Genomic DNA, 14,898 nt, shown 5'->3' on the forward strand with positions numbered 1-14,898 from the left:
TACAAATTTTCTTCAACTTTTGGCATTTTCACACCAGTTTGAAGCACTCCATCAAAAATGGCTGGGACTCTGGTGGTCACTGACAGAAAAGGGCCCCTGTGGAAGAACAGTATATAGGTCCTTTTCAGTACAAGGACGCATTCAAATCCCCTATTTTACCTGTTTTGGAGGCAGTTATGGGCCCCCCAACCTCTTGGACCCCTGTGCGACTGCACCAGTTGCACCAATTATAATATGTCTGCCCCTTGGCTGGGACACTGCAAGACTGTCCAATGGCCCTCAAGTTAATGGAAAGTTTCTTCTGTAAGAAATGTTACTCCAGTTCCTCCAGACTTGAGTAAGGACAGTTTCACACATCCAGCATTTCACCGGATTGCCGGATCCGGCACACTCTAGTACAGTGCAATACTGTACAATGGCATCGCGGCAAGCTCCGGTCACATGCTGTCATATGACCAGAGGTTGCCGTGATGCCATTGTACAGTATTATACTGTACTGGAGTGTGCCGGATCCAGCAAATCGGCGAAATGCTGGATGTGTGAAACGGCCCTAACATTTTTATCTGAGTGCATTGAGGTGTGCCCAATTCATAAAGTGACGGGTGCCTCTTAATGCATTTGTCGTTCATCCCTGCATGCCCCTCCTTAAAAATGTTGTATGAAACGCCAGTCTTAATGAATGAGGGGTTAAGTTTTTTAATTTTTTTTTTGTTTAAAAGAGGATTTTTCAGCCAGTAAAATCCACATAAAAACTCAATAGTCAAATTTGCAGCATTTTAATTTTAATTTTTAGCAAAAACACCTAAATAATGTTTGCTTATTTTTCCATGAGGACGCATGTGGAACAATTGCCTTATCGGTGTGTTTTCCCAACGAAATACTCTACGAATAAGCATTCTAAAATTTTGGAGCATTTTTTTTTCATGTGGATTTTGGAACAGAACCACTAAAAATCCACATATAAAAACTATGTGTGAACGTACCTTTAGTACTGCCCGCCTCACCTTCTGTTTTAATGGCTCTTAACAGTAGTTAATGTGTTAATTGGTTTCCACCGATGTTCCTAACTCTTGTGATCAGACACCCGGTGCCGTAACGGCGTTGGGTTACAATGCGTTAACCTTACTGTGAAGCAGGAATGCCTATGTTGATATGAAAATCTGCCAGGAGAATATATTACACCCCCAATATACGTTACAGCTGTTCAATGTCCAGTCAAGCCTGGCACAGATGGTATGTGTTGCCTAGTTACTAAACCCTTTCTTTAATGCACAGAGTGCTCCCATTTTGGATAGCTACAGTAATCCAGCCTTCATCCTAATGCTGTGTGAATTATATTCTCAAACATTTATTAATATCAAGGTGTAGTTACTGTTTGTGGGATTAGCGAAGTTTACATCTGCCTGGGAGGTTTTTTTTCGCATGCAACATTACTTTTTTTGGGCAAAATGGACACGGTAATAAAATTATGTCAACCACGTGTTTGTCATATGAGAGAGCCAACATATCCTGTGACAGAACAGAAACTGATAGAAATGATAATGCAGATGTGATGTTAACCACACTTTAAGGGGTTGTTCGGGGGAGGGAACAATGCTAAATTAATCGTGGAGCTGCCCAGGCATTAGACTCCTCTGGAATGATATATTTCAGCTATATAACCACTTGCTCTCCTGCCGGACCAAGCCCTCCACGGAGTTAGCTATTTTGTCCATGTTCTCGGGGTCCGCGTCCAGTGTTAAAAAGGACCTACTGCTGTTCTTTTTGATTGAGGTGCATCAGCTAATCCCTAGGTACTGGAAAACCATCTACGTTTTTCAGAGCATTGATTGGGTGGAAGCTGTTAACACGCTCCAGCATCTGGAGGCAATCAGGACATTTGATGAATGGTTTGATTCCAAATGGTTTGCGATCTGGCATCCCTGGATATTTTTTAAGTAGTTGGTAGGGTTCCAACAGTGGTTAACACAGGGGTCTTAGAGGTCTGACTTAAAATTGGGAACGGGGGTCTTGGATCAGAGGGAGACGACTATACACTCATCACTGCAATACTTGTCCTGATTTCCCCCTTTCTTCTTTTTTCTTCTTTTGTCTTTCTTCTCTTTTCTTTCTTGCCTTCGCTCTTTCTCTTTCTTTTCTTGTTGGTTACATAGTGGAAAATGGTATAGAGATTTCTTCACATGGCGATTCATCGATTATAGTTGAATGCTATGTAGGCATATTTTTGGTCAGGCGGATGGGGTGACCCCCGACCTGACTCAACTGTACTTGGCACTGTGTTTATGCCTACTTGATTGCCTGGAAGGGTTATTTTTTTCTATATTTAATAAAGATATATTGAACCTAAAGGGGTTGTCCATTACTTGGATAACCCCTTCTCATTCCCCTGTAAGCTTATACTCACCTCTCGTGCTGGCGCCACTCCAGTGGTATCAGCACCCACTCTCAGGGCTCATATGATGTTGTTACATCATGCAAGCCCTGCATCCAATCAGTGGCGGCTGCCCTATCTCACCCTCATGTATCAAAGATCGATAGTAAGTGAGCGGCCAGCCGCAGCTCTGACTTCCTTCCTCTTGAAATTCAATTAATTTGAAAGCAAGGAGAATGAACCTGGCACTGATTGGGCGCAATGCTCACATGACTTAACAACATCATGTGAGCAAAAAGAGAGCGACTACGCATACCGCTAGAATGGTGCCAGCACAGTAGGTGAGTATAAGCTAACGTGATTGGGAAGTTGTCCAAGTAATGCACTCGCTCTCTCAGGGCTCAAATGATGTTGTGACATCACAGGAGCCCTGTGTCCAATCAGCGCCAGCTTATCTCTCCCTCCAGATGTAGCAAACATCAATAGGAAGTGAGTGTCCAGCCGCAGCTATGACCTCCTCTCAATGTTCAATTCAACCAAAGACAAGGAGAGTAAAGCCGGCAATGATTGGGGGCAATGCTTGCATGATGTATCAATGTCATGTGAGCCCCAAGAGAACGCGTACACTACTTGGAAAACCAATTCTTATTCCTGTTAGTATATTGTCACGCTATGAGATGTGGCGGGCACATTCAGACCAACCTATGTCTGATGCACAACAAAAATACAACAAAACAATACAAGTAAGGGGGAAAACCGGAGACGCAATACCAATGGTGGGCCCTGGCACTAGTGAGAGGGGTATATGAGACACCATCTATACTCTCCTGCAGCTCTCCCTACTCTCCTAGCCAGGCCCTATACAGTCTCTTCAAATGTGACCTAGCAGGAACCTGAGACCCTGAAAAAACCCTGTAGTAGTCCTGGCTAGTGCATTGGCAGGTGGGAGATGCTAGCCCCACCATTGCACTAAGAATGCACAAGGAAATGTAAGACAAACAGGGAAGAAAGCAACAAAAGGATAAACTCCGGCTTCTGGAACACTCCTTACCAGCTCCTTCCACCAAGAGGGCCAGAATACAAATGGATTTGTATAATCAGAAAAGATTCCTGAGAATCTAGATACTTAAACAGAAAGGGGCGTGGCTACAGAGCAACTGCTGCTGACAAGCACTGCAAGAAATTTGCTGGCAGCAAAACTGACATTAACTGTTTCAGTATCAAGAGAAACGAAACCACATTTAAATGTAGCGTCTCAGATGGAGATGAGAGGCTACAATCCAAAAGCTGTCACTAGTCTCCTAAAAACAGGGAGACGATTGTGACCCTTATACTCCCATGCTGGCGCCATTCAAGCAGAGTGAATGAGCCCTACAGCTTACTTGTTCCTTAAAAGGGTTACCCATGCAGTGCGTTCGCGCTCTTGGGGTTGACATGACGTTGTTACGTCACACGAGCTCTGCACCCAGGTCAGGTTTTTTTTATCAGTTTTTTTCTGTGTAGTTTTCTCAAGCTTATCCAATCAAACATTAAAATCAGGCAGTGCACATATGGCATCTGAGTGCTCTCTGATGTTTTCACAGACCCATAGACTTGCATTGGTGATTTTGATCTATGAACAAAATACAGAAAAATACAGACAGGTGAACATACTGTAGACTATAGTAGGTTTGAGTTCTATAAGTGAAAAAATGTATAGAATCGTACGAGAAAAACTGACATGTGTATGAGTTCCCTTGATGGGTTTTTGATGCTGTATAATTTTCCTGCGCAAAAAAAAGTTTCAGCAGTGGATGGGATTTATAGAAATCTCCTGCACACTGTGCTTTTATTACTCCATGTAAACTGACCGTCGTTGAGTGATTCATATATGTAACATTTCAATTTCTCTAGCTAGTACGCTGAGTTTTCTGTGCAGATATTCCTCATAAACTTGTATTAGATGCGGGAAATCAAATAACATATCTGTGAAAGCTGATAACACTAACCGTGCCCTTTCAATTATGACTTTAATGTGAGCTGAGGTCCCTCTGGTCTCATATAGTCATTGCCAGGGCCTGTGCACACGACTGATTATATTGGAAGTCTACTATCCGTCGTTTTCACGGATAGCACTCGTACCAAAATTATTCTTTGGGTCTGAGCACAAGTCTGATTTTGATCTGAGTGTTGGATCAAAATTGGCAATACAAGTCTATGACTCCTTGGAAAACATTAGACTACACTCAGATGACATCAGAGTGCAGTTCGATGTCCCCCACTGACTGAATAGAGAAACCTTTTTTTTCTCCACCTCCACCAAAAACTGAACGCATTCTGATCAGCATAATCAGACCATTTTTCTCTGATGGAGAGAAAATCGTTTGCACCTACCCTAAGAGCTCATGCGCACGTAACTGCTGAATATTCTGTAGCGATTTGACAGCACATGTGTGCTTCAAATTGCTGCAGAAACACTGCGTAATGGATGCATTTTTTTGTAGAAAAAATCCGATTTCATGCGCTATGGCTGCTGCCCCCACCATAGACAGAAAGGGATCTGCATCCATAGTGCACGGAAAATTGACATGCTCATTTTATGAACACCCGGATTTGGGTAAAAATTTTAGCACCCAAATCGCTGCATTCATAAAATCATCATGCGCACGTATCATGCAGAATCTTCATAGATTGTGCAGGGGACGCAGGACGCATGCATTTACACTGCAGTGCAATACGCAGCTAAATGCATGGAATTACGCAGCGTGCGCAGGAGCCCTAATAGTAGTAGCCACATTAAAGCTGATTATCTGCATCTGAATTTCTACATCTCTTGTGAATTATACATTAGTAATAGCATTTATTCCCCCATTACATAGATGTTGATACACTATTATTCCTATTAAGACCATTAAATAAAGAAGGTTGCGCACTTGCTAGAAATGTATTTACCTGACCTAAATGCTTCTATTCTCTTGAATTTGGGGTTTTTTTGTGTTTCTGTGCTTCAAAGTTCCTAAGATATGGTCTTATGTGTAAATTCTGTTTTATTTGCCAATGAAGTGGGATAATCAACTCCTCTATGGGCATCTCCATGAAGATCACGCCCCCTTGGCTAACAATACCAGATTTAGGTGCAAGGAAGAAGAGGCCATATCTCAAGAATGGAGAGACACAGAGATATAAGAAAAGCAACGCCAGATTCAGTAAAACAGCAGCATTTACACCATATAAAACAATGGACGAACATAGGCTTGCACATACTGAAGCACAGATATGCCCTATACTGTTAGATTAGTGAGAAGAGCGACTGTAGGATAAAATAACATTATAATGTGATATAACTGTAAAAACTGCTAATAAACTCGCCTATACTAGATCTACTGCTCCACAGCCCCAAACCAAGACTAACATATCCTTGTCTTGACACTCCAGTTTCTGGGCCTATTTATCTAATTCTTCACCACCTGCATCTCATAGATACAAGCATCTTCATGGATAGTTTCTATTGGTTAAAATATAACAGTTTGTAAGATATATACATATGGGGTCCAATTCATCAAGCCTGGGGAAGCGTATAATTGTGCTACATCAGTCGTGCTGAAATACAAGGCGCCAAATTCATTAAGAGGTGCACGCCACTTAATGAATTTGGCGCCTCTAGTAAGATTTGATTAATTTGATTGGTGCGCATGACCACCTCCCATTCCGGCTCTGCCCAAATTCAGCCCATTTCAGAGGAGCTGACTTAAAATGGCAAAAAAAAGCCAGAAGTCAAAACATTTTTGCTCACATTATCTGTTGAGCAAAAAAAAAAATTGACTTCACCTCTTTTCTGCCAGTTTTCTAGCGTGAAAGCTTTGATGAATAGGCCTTAATGTGATATATAGGTTATATGCAGATCTTGCCAGTATAAAGATAGAGCTGAACCATGAGACCCTCCTTAGAGAGAAGCTGTATGGATTTGTGTGGGATAAAGCTACATTTTGACGTCTACAGAGATTTCTGGCATGGGACTGCAGTGGAAAATAATATGCCCATGGAAAAAAAAAATGTTTTCGCTAGCGGCCAGTTACTCACTGGAGAAAATTGTGAAAAGCCGGCTGCAGTTTGAACTAATGAACAACCTAAATGTGTGTCAGACACCAGAGCCTCCATGACATATGGGACTTGGTGAGCGGGGTGAGGGCTATTGTTAACCCATTACATACTGTACATTCTCCTTACTACAACATGTGATCTGTTTAGTAAAAGTTTACAAAATTAATGTTATGTGATATACTGATTGATAATCCAGCCAAATATTAATTATGTAAAGAATTGTTTACTTTTTACAATGTCCTTTTATTGGAAAGATTCCATGAAAATAAAATAAAGTCACTTTTTGGTGGGTGCCCATTAAAATCAATAAATGTGTACTGTACCTGGTAATGATAACTTACAGAAAAATTTCTGTTTTGATGTTCATTTCTAGGGCACGCTCACACGAGCGTGAAAAACGGATGAGTGCAATACGAGAAAATCTCGCATTGTACTCTGACCAATGTTAGTCAATGAGAAAAAAACAGTTGGTCAGCTTATCTCGTCCAGATTCTGGATGCGAGAAAAGTCGCAACATGCTGCGATTTTCTGCTAGAGCCGTATCCCTCGCACCCATTCAAGTCGATGGGTGCGAGAGAAACATCGGACTGCACTCGGATGTTATCCCAGTGCAGTGCGATATACGCACAGGCTGACAATGGAGGAGATGGGGGGATTAACCCCTCCCTCTCCTGCGCAGCGCCCGCCCTTAGGTTCACAGATGTGCCCCATCGCAACATCAGGTCACAGTCGCATGACACTCTGCTCACGCTCGCAGCAGCGCCTGAGGCGGGGGTCATTAGCATATCGCATCTGATGCTCTCACACCGGATGCCATACGCTAGTGTGACTCCAGCCTCAGACTGAGATTTATGGACTTACTGCGGCTCCTGAACTCGACAGCCTCATAAATGTCTCTGAGGCTGTCAAGTTTGGGTCCTGAGTTGCTGTTTTTACTGATGCCACTTTGGAGTAGATACAATGTTTCAATCGCCGCTTATTGCATTTTATTGCAATATTACAGTGACCATAGAAACTTAATTCTGAAGTTTGGATTTTTTACTCGTTACACCATTTATTGATCGGACTACCTTATTATAAATTTTGATAGATCAAACGCAGCGATACCAAATATGCATTTTTTATTGCTTTATTTTTATTAGGGCGAAAGAAGAGTGATTTGAACTTTTTATATTTTTTAAAAACCTTTTTTCCCCAATTTTTATTGTTTTTAATAGTCTCCTTAGGGGACTTGAACCTGTGATTATTTGATAGCTTGGACTAAATATAGCAGTGCATTAGCACTGCTACGTATAGCAAAAATCACTAATCACTGGTTTTCACGGGAAAATCGTTATGACCAGCACGGGGGTATTCAGCATACCCGCAGCTGACATGGGAACACGTTGCTGCCCCATAATCACGTCATGGACACGCCGATAGCGCATATAATCACGCACTCTCCTTGCCAATTTCCATTAAATGCCGATGTCAGAGATTGACAGCGGCATTTACCAAGTTAACAGCCGTGTGCGAAGCTCATAGAGGCAGATGAGTCTAGATAATTCAGCCATCATTTGCTTGGCGTTCGAGGCCACATCAAAGTCTGCGACATGACATATGACGTAAATGTACGTCATATGCCGTAAAGCTGTTAAATGCTCTAGGCATGTCAAAGCACTTCTCATATCTCTGCTCTCTCAGCTGTATTCCCATTCTGACAGTATAACCCAGCAAGCTATTAGTCAAGTAAAAGAAAGTATGAGGGTGGAGAATAGAGCCATGAAGGCAGATATGTGGACATGACCAGAGCTCTTGAGTCATATTTACATGTGAAGAAAACATGGTTTTTCAGTTAGGAAGTAATACATTGCATCAGTAAAGGAACAGATTATATTTTCTTACAAAGAACAACATGACCATATAAACAGTTGGGGGGAAGATCACTCTGACAAATTCCCTTTAAGGGCTATTAGCCTCAATTAAGTAATAACACACAATTGAGTTGATTGACTTTAGGGCTCATTCAGATGGCCATGAGCGTCCGTCAATGTCCACCTATGGACTGGCCAGGGGTCTCTTCACCTGAATTAAGCAGCCTCGTAGGCATGTGAAGAAACCTGCTGCCTGTCCGTACAAAGTGGTCCATGCATGGACCGATTTTCACAGACGTCTGAGTGAGCCCTTGCTGTGTTTAATTAACTTGTCTTTTAAGTTATTTTAGCTTTCTTTTGTGTATAGTCCTTTATGTGTTACTCGCTGGTGTATTATTGAGGTATCCATCCTACTAGTAGATACATTTGTCCACATCTTAACTATGATGGGTCCTTACTGTTAACTACAATTATTTTTGTACAGTTCTCATACATGGTTGCTTTTTCTTTACTATGTATATATGCCTCATATTGTTAGAAATTACTTTTTAATTGACACAACTCATTTTCCTACTGTTTTTATTATATTTATGAATGAAATTAGATTTTATTGGATGTATATATCTTTGTGATTGGGATTTGTTATAGTATTTTTGTAGCTACGTAAATGCCATAGAATAGAAACTTATACCAACTTGGTTATCAGGATTTTTACTATACCTTGAAAGTTCATAAAGGGAAACTCTTAAGCGGGCTTTACATGCTGCGACATCGCTAGCCGATGCTAGCGATGGCGAGCGTGATAGCACCCGCCCCTATCGTTACGCCGATATTTTGTGATCGCTGCCGCAGCGAACATTATCGCTACGGCAGCATCACACGTACTTACCTGGTCGGCGGTGTCGCTGTGACTGCCGAACAATCCCTCCCTCAAGGGGGAGGGACGTTCGGCATCACAGCGACGTCACCGCGACGTCACTAAGTGGCCGGCCAATCAAAGCGGAGGGGCGGAGATGAGCGGGATGAACATCCCGGCCATCTCCTTCCTTCCTCATTGCTGGCGTGTGGCAGGTAAGGAGAGGTTCCTTGTTCCTGTGGCGTCACACGTAGCGATGTTGTCCTGCCGCAGGAACGAGGAACAACTTCGCTCACGCGACAGCAGCGATATTTGAGAATGGACCCCCATGTCAACGAGGAGCGATTTTGGACGTTTTTGCAACGATCCAAAATCGCTCCTAGGAGTCACACACAACGAGATCGCTACAGCGGACGGATGTGCGTCACAAATTCTGTGACCCCAACGAGATCGCTGTAGCGATCTCGTAGCGTGTAAAGCCCGCTTTAGGCTATGTGCGCACGTAGCGTTCTGTCCCTGCAGAAATTTCTGCAGCGATTTGAACAGCACACGTGCACTTCAAATCGCTGCAGAAAGAGTCCGTAATGAAAAAAAAAAGCCGATTTCATGCGCTCTGAGTGCAGCACCTCCCATAGACAGAGCGGGGGATGCATGCAGAGCGCACAGAATAAGTGACATGTCACTTCTTAGAACGCGCGCTTCGGGCAGCAGCCGAAGCGCTGCGCTCTAATACGCCACGTGCGCACGTCTCCTGCATAATCTTCACAGATTATGCTGGGGACGCAGGACGCATGCAGTTACGCAACGTGCGCACATAGCCTTACTTTATAAGCATGTACTAATTTATTTTTCTGATTATAAATGACTAAAGTAACCATCAAATATTTTTGATCAAAAAACCCTCCAAAAATTATAACTTTTTTCTTTTCTTTTCTAGGATGAAGTGAAGATGCCATCCAAACTTAGCATCAGCAAATCTCTTAAGGACACTGAAAAGCAAGAGGTTGAAGATGATGGTCAAGAGAAGGAGAACAAAGAAGATGAATCAGAACATATCCAGCTGTCTTCTGATGAGGAGGTAGAAGTAGAGGAAACCATTGAAGAGTCTAGAGCTGAGAAGATCAAGAGAAGTGGAATGAGAAAAGTTGACGACATAAAGAAAGCTTTCTCGAAGGAAAAGATGGAGAAGACCAAGGTTAGAACCAAAGAGAATTTGGAAAAGACCAGACAAAACCTGGAGAAAACCAGACACAACATTGAGAAGAAAATGACCAAGCTTGGAACCAAGATTGTGACAAATGAAAGGCGAGAGAAGATGAAGACCTCCAAGGACAAGTTCAAAAAGTCCTTCACTCCTGACCACCCTGTCTATGCCCGTTCCAAAACAGCCGTGTACAAGGTTCCACCTTTCACTTTCTATGTCAAGAAAATCCGAGAGGGAGAAGTCAAAGTACAGGCCACAGAAATGGTGGAAGTCGGAGGCGACTGTGAAGAGATAGAAGAGGGAACCGAGTTGCTGAGAGGAGAGAGCCCTGACCCAAACGCACTTCTTCAGATCACAGAGGACAGTGATGCTGTCTTGGCTGAAAGAAGCGACAGTGATTAGGAAGGGTTCAGAGATTAGTAACCCCTTCCATTTGGACAGATCAAATTATAACCTTCACATTTCAAATACATTTTATTTCTTTTCTTTTTTTCATATTCACAAATATCTTTCTTTAACTTTTTTTTTTGCAGCTCTTTACACAAATATATGTAATCACCTTTATATTAGGCAGGCCGCAGTTTCAGTAATGGTTAATGGAACTGATTGCGTCGTTGCTATACAAATATATATATATATAAATATATGTATAAACGCAGCACAGCCGTCTCTTATGATGTCTCATTCTACTAGCACAATGGTCTACATTAAATCAATGAGATAAAGACACGGCGATTGTCCATTCAGTGTTTATTAAAAATAATGCAGTTATGCCGCAGTGTCTGGAAGCATCTCATTCCCTCTTAAAGGGATATTAAATCTTTGTCACCTTTAAGAGCTTCTTCAAACTTTTGAAACAAAGTCTAGGAGGTGATGTTTAGCTAAAAAGGTAGCACTGAGCTTACCCAGCCTATATTGCACTCAGAGAAAATTGCAGTAACATACAGTGCCTACAAGTAGTATTCAACCCCCTGCAGATTTAGCAGGTTTACACATTCGGAATTAACTTGGCATTGTGACATTTGGACTGTAGATCAGCCTGGAAGTGTGAAATGCACTGCAGCAAAAAAGAATGTTATTTCTTTTTTTATTTTTTTTTTAAATTGTGAAAAGTTTATTCAGAAGGTCATTTATTATTCAACCCCTCAAACCACCAGAATTCTATTTGGTTCCCCTAAAGTATTAAGAAGTATTTCAGGCACAAAGAACAATGAGCTTCACATGTTTGGATTAATTATCTCTTTTTCCAGCCTTTTCTGACTAATTAAGACCCTCCCCAAACTTTTGAACAGCACTCATACTTGGTCAACATGGGAAAGACAAAGGAGCATTCCAAGGCCATCAGAGACAAGATCGTGGAGGGTCAAGGCTGGCAAGGGGTACAAAACCCTTTCCAAGGAGTTGGGCCTACCTGTCTCCACTGTTGGGAGCATCATCCGGAAGTGGAAGGCTTATGGAACTACTGTTAGCCTTCCACGGCCTGGACAGCCTTTGAAAGTTTCCACCCGTGCCAAGGCCAGGCTTGTCCGAAGAGTCAAGGACAAAAAGGAAGGAGCTCCGGGAAGATCTCATGGCAGTGGGGACATTGGTTTCAGTCAATACCATAAGTAACGTACTCCACCGCAATGGTCTCCGTTCCAGACGAGCCCGTAAGGTACCTTTACTTTCAAAGCGTCATGTCAAGGCTCGTCTACAGTTTGCTCATGATCACTTGGAGGACTCTGAGACAGACTGGTTCAAGGTTCTCTGGTCTGATGAGACCAAGATCGAGATCTTTGGTGCCAACCACACACGTGACGTTTGGAGACTGGATGGCACTGCATACGACCCCAAGAATACCATCCCTACAGTCAAGCATGGTGGTGGCAGCATCATGCTGTGGGGCTGTTTCTCAGCCAAGGGGCCTGGCCATCTGGTCCGCATCCATGGGAAGATGGATAGCACGGCCTACCTGGGGATTTTGGCCAAGAACCTCCGCTCCTCCATCAAGGATCTTAAGATGGGTCGTCATTTCATCTTCCAACAAGACAACGACCCAAAGCACACAGCCAAGAAAACTAAGGCCTGGTTCAAGAGGGAAAAAAATCAAGGTGTTGCAGTGGCCTAGTCAGTCTCCTGACCTTAACCCAATTGAAAACTTGTGGAAGGAGCTCAAGATTAAAGTCCACATGAGACACCCAAAGAACCTAGATAACTTGGAGAAGATCTGCATGGAGGAGTGGGCCAAGATAACTCCAGAGACCTGTGCCGGCCTGATCAGGTCTTATAAAAGACGATTATTAGCTGTAATTGCAAACAAGGGTTATTCCACAAAATATTAAACCTAGGGGTTGAATAATAATTGACCCACACTTTTATGTTGAAAATTTATTAAAATTTAACTGAGCAACATAACTTGTTGGTTTGTAAGATTTATGCATCTGTTAATAAATCCTGATCTTGTTTGAAGTTTGCAGGCTCTAACTTATTTGCATCTTATTAAACCTGCTAAATCTGCAGGGGGTTGAATACTACTTGTAGGCACTGTATATGTACTACTTTAGGACTCACCCCTTACATTGTTGTTTCACGTGAACTAGCGCTGGAGATGCAAACTAAGTGGAGGAACTAGAATATATGACTGCTTGGACACATATATATTTTTAAAATATTTTTTTTGCATTAAACAATATACCTACTAGGCGCGGTTGTTGTTTTTTTATATATATATTTTAGCCTCCTTTTAAATATAAATTAACACATTATAGTAACAACAACCTTGAGAATTTAGTTTGTAGATGGGTTTATAAATGGCCAAGATTGTGTTAATAGTTAGAAAAAAAGGTAGCCGTTAGATTACCAAGTCTACATATATGGGAAAGGTTCCTTCTTTAGCAAAATGTCTTGCAGTACATTAGTTCTCATCCCTTACATAAACTGATTTCACATGAACTAGCACTGGAGGGTGGGTATAGGGGGTAGACGGTATATGTGACATATTTTACTAATCTATTGCATTCAACATTATGCTGATTAAGCTGAGCTTTTTATTTAGTTCCCCTTTAAGAAGATATTAGCAGAAATATTGAAACATATTTGCAGATGGGTTTATAACTGACCAAGATTGTGTTAGCCGTTATCGCTAAAGAAAAGACTTTCGGTGCTAGAGCTAGATTTGCCTTCCATTTCCTATGATTCACTCCGGAATCAGGTGCCATACGATAGATTGGTCAATACGTGAGGTCTCAGTGAAATTTGTTATTGTAGGTCAGGTATGTTGTTGGAGTTGAGGAGAAGTAAGTCTCAGCCATTGTATATAAGCTACATATATGTTACTTTCACTAACATAAGGGATATGCTTATTCAGCATAGACAAATGAGAAGTTCAGAAGGGGAAGAAGGGTGTGTTCATGTTCTGAAGATAATGGGCGCTGAAATCCTGGGACTATAATGATGATATGAGGCTTTCCATGATACAGAATATATATATATATATATATATATATATATATATATATATATATATAATAGATGATGGCAGACTTGTGTGTCTAGATACTAGTTTTAATAAATTTGTAGTGCACCTCTTGGAGCTTGGGCCTTTGAGTTATAGGGTCATAGTGAGACTCCTATGTAATCCTCCCGAAAATAAGAAATGTAGAACATGTCTACCTAAATTTCCATAGCCTCCCACCGTACAGCCAAATTAAAGTAAATGAGTCTTGCGATCTGTCCAGGATTGCCTGGTGCTGGCACCGGCCCCGACTCTGGTGTTTGACTAGGTCAAAGACCACCTAGATGTAGTGACTGACTTATGGTCAGATAGATTTTACAGATTCGGAACACTCAGAACACGCTGACAACCTGCAACTTTAAGAGTAAGCCCGGGTTTGTAGTGTTGCACCAGCTGGAGAGCCACAGGTTGGGGATCCCTGCTCAAGTATATTATCTGTAAATGGGTCTTAAAGTATTTAACTCTGTTGGCTTTGTGTGATCATATATGAAAGTTGCTAAGTGTAAATATTTTACCCCTGTTCTACCCCGGGGTTCAGAGTGACACTGTGCATTTCACTGCCTTTGATAAATACTTGTCTTGATATGGGCTGTACATGACAACTAGATTGAGAATAACATAAAATGTCAAAGAGGAAATCTGGAGGGATGCCGTAGTTATCAAAATGATGAGGATGGACAAGAAAGAATGACCTTTTACCCATTCTGTTGAGAATATAACACCGTTCATCCAATAAAACTTCTTTTAACATAAATGTCACTGGCTACCGCTGTTTTTTTGTTTGTTTTTGCAATAAAAATTAAATTCAGTTCAGAAGAAAACTTAAGAGATAAAAGTTATTATTGCCATCACAAAGTGGGGTTTAACTTATTAATGACTTCGAGTCAGCTCCCATTAGTGGTAGCTAGTGGCAAATGATTTCTATCATATAAATCCTTAAAGGGAACCTGTCACCAGATTTTTCCCTGTGCAACTAAAAATACCACCTTCTGCAGCACCAGGGCTGCATCCTATGAAGGTGCACCTTGTTGCTGGCCCCCT

General features: G+C 41.8%; 1 protein-coding gene across 1 annotated transcript in view; it reads left to right on the top strand.

Annotated features, from left to right (window-relative positions):
* The window catches only part of CAVIN1 (caveolae associated protein 1), a 98,841-nt gene extending 84,230 nt beyond the window's left edge, over positions 1-14,611 (top strand). The window contains exon 2 of the mRNA XM_075350004.1: positions 10,098-14,611. Coding sequence (XP_075206119.1) covers positions 10,098-10,766 — 669 coding nt within the window. The 3' untranslated portion in view covers positions 10,767-14,611. The remainder of the gene's footprint in view (positions 1-10,097) is intronic.
* Positions 14,612-14,898: the final 287 nt, after the last annotated feature.

This window comes from Anomaloglossus baeobatrachus, chromosome 5 (assembly GCF_048569485.1).
Source record: "Anomaloglossus baeobatrachus isolate aAnoBae1 chromosome 5, aAnoBae1.hap1, whole genome shotgun sequence".
NCBI classification, from domain to species: domain Eukaryota; kingdom Metazoa; phylum Chordata; class Amphibia; order Anura; family Aromobatidae; genus Anomaloglossus; species Anomaloglossus baeobatrachus.